Below are 6,005 nucleotides of genomic sequence, written 5' to 3'. Positions count from 1 at the left end.
TATACATATATATATATTTCACCTACTTATGTAGAATTACATTTTGTGGAGTTAGGGATATTAATATAAGGTTACTTTTAGATGAATAGTATCCTGGGATTAGGTTTGGGAAGTCCGGGTGGGGGGTGGGGGGGGTTTCATTGTGATGTACTTGTGATGTGTTCTTTTTTTTATGTTGAAAATAATAAAAAAAAAAATTGAAAAAAAAAAAAGAAGCAACAGATGGAAACTAATCAAGGAGAGAACCAATTTAGAATAAAGGAGAAACTTCCTGATAGTCAGAACAATAAGTTGAACAACTTGCCTCCAGAAGTTGTGGGTGCTCCAACACGGGAGGTTTTTAAGAAGAGACTGGACAATCATTTGTCTGAAATGTTATAGGTTTCTTGCTTGAGCAAAGGGTTGGACTAAAAGACCTCCAAGGTCCCTTCCAACTGTTATTTTCTATATCAGTACATTTTTTGTTCTTGTATATGTGGTTTTCATAGTTGCGCATTATGAGTAAAGGAAGTATGGGCATAAATGTTTTGTCTTTTTAATTTTGTTTGGCTTGGGTGATCAGCTTCTATTTAACTTTAGTTCTTTGTATTTCTGGCTTCCGTCTATCCATCTGCATCTCCCTCTGTATAGAGACCTAGTTTTATGAATGGAAATTTTGAAGGGAGACAAAGTTTCCTAGGCTAAAAACCGGGAATAAGCCATTCAGGGAGAGACAGGGGATTTTTTTTTTCATTCTTATGGAGGATTTCTTATTCTTTGGGGATTATTTCTAATGAGTGGTTTTCTTTTATTCTTCAGGGGAACACGTCCACAGTAACAACAGTTACAAATCTACTTTAGCATTTCACTTGTTCTTATTCCATGATATCCATCACCTGAGAATTATTATAGGATGCCTTATAAATACTTGAATAGGTGATGCAATAGCCATTCCTATAGAAAAAAAAATTCTGAATTGATTTATCCCTGAGTGAGATACTGTACGATTATTTTTAAAAGAAAAAAATCAGTTTTCTTACTTAAAACATTTTAACTGCTTTTCTAATTCTGTCAGAAACACTTTTTCCCTTTGCCTGCTTGAAACGACTATCCCCGGAAACAGTAATATGTGCTTGTGTGTGTACAAACACACACAAAACACCCTTTGATGGCGAGAAGGCAGCCCTTAAAAAAAATAAATCAGAATATTTTCTGTCAGGACAAGACTCTATCTCAAACAGCCCCCCCTTTTTAAAAAAAACTTCAAAATCTCTACTTTCAGAGGATCAGGACCTCTGCATCCACACCACACCGCCCGTTCTTCGTGGACAGAAACCCTCCCAGCCGCGTTTTCAAAGCCTTTTTTTCTTTCCTGAAGCGCCTCAATGTCATAATAAATCCCTTCTTTTAAAAACCAAAACCAAAACCCAGAGGCCATTGCACTCAATCACAGCCCAACCGAAGGGGAAAAGACGCGTTTCTCTCTCCTTCGTTTCCTCCTCGTAATTAACAGCGGGGCAGGCATGGCAGCCCCTCCTCCTCACCCGCCGCCGCCGTCGCCCTGCCCGCTCGGGCTTCTTCGCCTCATGGGCCGCGGCCGCTGCTGCTGCCGCCGCCCGCCTTCCCCAGCCACCCCACCGCCGCCTCCTCCTCTTCCTCCTCCACCGCCGCGCTCGGGCCTCCTCCTGGCCGCCGCCCTCGTCGTCCTCTCCGGCGGCCGCCCCCTCCTCCTGCTGCAGGCGGCCCCTCCCCGGCAGCCGCCTCCGCGCAAAATGGCGGCCGGAGCCGGGCCCGTCGGAAGCGGCGGGGGCTGCGGCAGCCTCTCCTCCAACGCCTCGGCGCCGTCGCCCCCTCAGGCCGGCAACGGGCCGCCCCCGCCGCCCTCGCCGCTCCCCGCTTCGCCTGCGGCCGCGCCGCCGCCCTCGTGCTGCTCCAACAGCGGCGACGGGCCTCTGCTGCTGCTCTCGCCGCCTCAGGCAGCGCTGCCGTCCCCGCCTCTCGCCGTTGCTTCGCCTCAGGCCTCCTCCTCCTCCTCCTCCTCCGGGCCTACGCACAACCACGGAGCGGGAGGAAGAAGCAGCAACCCGCTGCCGGGGGCGGCCAGCGGGGCTGCGGCGGCGGCGGCTGCTTCGCCCTCGGGCCCAGCCTTCTCTTCCTCTTCGCCGCTGCTGCCCGGGCCGCGGGAGCCGGCCTACAACTGGCAGGCGACGAAGCCGACGGTGCAGGAGCGCTTCGCCTTCCTGTTCAACAACGAGGTGCTCAGCGACGTCCACTTCTTGGTGGGCAAAGGCCGGGCCGGCGCCCAGCGCATCCCCGCCCACAGGTCGGAGAAGGGGGCTTTGGGCGGAGGGGGGGCGCTCTGTTCCTGATGAAGGGGGTCTTTGGGGGGGGGCTTGGCGGAAGAGAAATGGGGGAGTCGGGTCTCTTTCCTTGGGGAGGGTGCTTGGGAATTGGGAAGGGAGGGAGGAATGGGGTGGAGAGCCCTCCCCATCTCAAGGAGGAGAAAGAGAAAGATGGAGGTCCTGTCCTTGGAGGGTAGCCATCAGTAGGGCTGTATGCAGTATGTGGGGAAGGGAGAAGTCCGTAGGGGCCCTGGAGGTATTTTGGGGGATGTCAGTCTTTGGAGGTGAAATTTAGACCATTCCTAGAATGGAAAGGGGCCATTGAGATCATGGAGTCCACCCTCCTGCTCAGTGCAAAAAAAAATGGCAACTTAAAAATGGCACCCAAGGGATGGCTGGTTTGCTCCTGCTTGAGGCTTCCAGCAAAAGCCAGTTCCCCCCTCTTGTCCTTATGCTGGAGGAAGGAACAGGGTGGCAGATTTGGGATGAAGAGTAAGGGGCTTGGAGAGACTGGAATGAATGAGGTAGGATGGGTGGGGTTGAAGAGGGGTCTGGCATTGGGGTGGGGAAAGGCTGGAAAACCAGAAAGGATTAGGTAGAGTTTATTGTGGACAAATAGCGTTGAAAAGGCTGTTTTCTGTTTTGTAGCCTGTTGGTGTTATTAGGTTGAGGGTGTGAGGATTATGCACAATAGGGTGCAGGAGTTCAGAAGTCAGGCAAAGAAAGCACAGTTAAATTTGGCCTGGCTTTCACAAATAAAAGTCTGCATTCTCAGATGCAGAGTTCAGATACACTGTGGGGTTGCTGATTTTTCTGTGCAATATCACAACTGAACTGAAGAGGCCATGGACCATTTTTTGCTTACTGCACCCATGGGCAAGACTTAAAATAATATGTTAGCTAGAAGGGATGTTTCAGTTGGAAATTCGAGGGAGGACTTGGTCCACAACAGTTCCAAGGGACTAGCTATATCTGGCCTGTTCATTTGCAACCAGTGATCAAGCACTAGGATAGCTGGTGCCAGTCTGTGCTGGGTTTGTTTGAGGTTGATTCACTGCTGGTGGTGGGGGTGGAGTTGTGGTTTGATTGTGTTGTTTGATTTGTACAGAACTATTCAATAAAATGTACCGGATTTGAAATTAGGAAATGATTTATTAACACCTGGTATGTCTGTGAAATTTTATAACAATGTAAATTAATTTCAATAAGTTTGCAGCATCACACATTTCCTCAACATGTACGCACATTAACGGGTTCCTACAACACTGAAATCATATCTGTTTGCTGCTACTAAATAGAGCCTTTGTACTACTTAAGAATGGAATTCAAAATCCTGACCAGGAGTGCAGTGCATCTCATGACACTTTTGCACAACAGAGCTGATGCTTGCTAAGAGTAAGGGGAGCAATTGTAAAATGAAAGGTTTCTTTTTAAAACTCTCTTTATGCATGTTAAGACACCAAACAGAACATTTTTCTTGCAGCTAAATTGCACAGAGATTTACAGAATAAAAGACTAATATTTACATGACAGTGTAATATTTTTCCAGAATATGAAAAGTTTTAAAACCAGTGCTGTTGGCTTGGGCTAGAATAGATACTCATTCTTGCATCATGAGGCCAATAATGTATTTGTCTCTCAAACTTTGTTCTTGATTTTTTTCCTATAGCAGAACAGCTTTTATTAAAAGGCCCTGAATTTGGTGTTAAGGACTAACAAGAGTAAAACTTAACACAGCTGTAAAACATTTATTGACAGAAGTTAAAAAGTCTTTGAACTGTCCCCCCCCCCCTCCTTTTAACAACCTTGTTATCTGGAGTCAGAGAAACCCATATCCATTTATAATAGATCGTTGACAGGCAGGAAACAGAATTTAGCACCTCTGCCTAGCCAGGAAGATCTCTGCTGATATAAAGAAGGTAGCAAACAGAATATTTCTCCTCTAATCGTAAAAGCTATATTTCATGCTTTCTTGAATAAGAACATATTTCACTCACAACCAAAGGCTAAAAAATGTATATGAATCTTGCTGATATGCCAGTCCGTTATCAGCTGTTCCAGAAACAAGCTTTGTACTGTTAATGACCAAATAAAATAGAGAAACTTCTTCCCATGCAGTTTCTTTTTGCGTTGTCTTTCTTCAGAGAAAGGAACCCAGGGAGATTCTCACAGCATATATACAGTTAAAACTACTTCAAGCCACTTTATCTAGAAACTGTGTAATATAACCACAATTGTTAAAAGTATCCACTTTTATTTCAGCCTGTATGACCTACGTGCTGGAATCTGGATGAATTTTCAGCATCATTCTCAGTAGTCTAATTTATGTAACTCTTAATTCTGGGGGATGAAATGTGGTATTATGGAATAAAAATAGATGAAAGATTGAGAACGGAATCCAGTCAAGTGAGGCTTTTCTTGTTTGTGTTTTCATATGTCAGGTTTGTGCTGGCTGTGGGCAGCGCCGTCTTTGATGCAATGTTCAATGGCGGGATGGCAACAACCTCCACGGAAATAGAATTACCCGATGTAGAGCCTGCTGCTTTCTTAGCTTTGCTGAAGTAAGTCTGCTTTTACGCAAGTAAAATGATTCCCACCCCACCCCAATCGCAACCTGTCTGCAATAGGGCTGATGCAGTGCAATCCTGGGGATCATTTTTATTTTAAATACATATTTTAAAAGGGCTGTAGCTCAGGGGTTCCCAGCCCCTGGTCTGTGGACTGGCACCGGTCCGTGGCATGCCAGCAACTGGGCCGTGAAAACAATTGAAGCTCATCAGTGGGATGCAGGCTGCACGCAAAAACACGCTTCCTCCAGTCCACGGCAAAACAACTCTCCACGGAATTGGCCCCTGGTGCCCAAAAGGTTGAGGGCCACTGCTCTAAGTTATAGTTTTTTAGGAAGACATGCTATGTCCTAGAAGGCAATCCTGTATTTTTAGAGCTTTTTAAACTGGTTTCCTCCCTCTCTCCTGCTCCAGCCCCCGTATTTATGCTTCTCTTTCTGATTTTTCACACACCCCTTTTTTTAGCCTGGATCAGATTAATTTCTTTTTCTTGCATGCTTTTAAAATGCATGTCTGAGAAGCAGTGTATTTAAAGATTGCCCCTTCTGCTTCTTTTTTTTTTACTTCTACTTCCAGGCCCGATATCATGTTTTTTACCCTCAAAACTTGGCAGTAGAACATCTGTTTCTCTTTTTCAAGCTGGGTCTCTTGTAAGTGTAGTTTCCATTCATGTATAGCTTATAAGCCCTTAGGAGATAGCAGTAAAGATATGGGAAAGAAAGCTGGTGAGTCACAATCCCCAAATTGTACTATTATGATCAGCCTGGTATTGCAATTTAATTAACTACTATAGATATATCTGGATCCGATCATCCCATGTGTCCTGTCAGAAAGGCAGACAATATAATGGATATTGAATTAAGTATTAAAAAACCCCAAGACTCTACATAAATATAGACATTTTATAACAAATGCAGGTTTGCCAGAATAATGTTTGGAGAGATGGATTAGAATATGTCAACTGCAAAAGTCACTGACTGACTTGGTTTTAAAATCTGCAAATCAAAGTCAGAAGTGTAGTAAATAAAAATATGTAACCAATACGCCAGTGTGCTGCCCAGTACAGCACACTCTGTCTAAAGAGTTCCAATTTTAAAAAGAGGATCCTAGTCCTCAT

At 45.2% G+C, this 6,005-nt stretch overlaps 1 protein-coding gene across 1 annotated transcript in view; it reads left to right on the top strand.

Annotated features, from left to right (window-relative positions):
• The first annotated feature begins 4,771 nt into the window (after nucleotides 1-4,771).
• The window catches only part of BTBD2 (BTB domain containing 2), a 13,037-nt gene continuing 11,803 nt past the window's right edge, over nucleotides 4,772-6,005 (top strand). Inside the window, exon 1 of the mRNA XM_015810074.1 lies at nucleotides 4,772-4,882. Coding sequence (XP_015665560.1) covers nucleotides 4,800-4,882 — 83 coding nt within the window. The 5' untranslated portion in view covers nucleotides 4,772-4,799. The remainder of the gene's footprint in view (nucleotides 4,883-6,005) is intronic.

The sequence above is a fragment of the Protobothrops mucrosquamatus genome, unplaced genomic scaffold (genome assembly GCF_001527695.2).
Source record: "Protobothrops mucrosquamatus isolate PMUCROS unplaced genomic scaffold, P.Mucros_1.0 scaffold6, whole genome shotgun sequence".
NCBI classification, from domain to species: Eukaryota; Metazoa; Chordata; class Lepidosauria; order Squamata; family Viperidae; genus Protobothrops; species Protobothrops mucrosquamatus.
The sequence above is the reverse complement of the archived record's forward strand: the minus strand, read 5'-3'. Positions and strand labels throughout refer to the sequence as shown.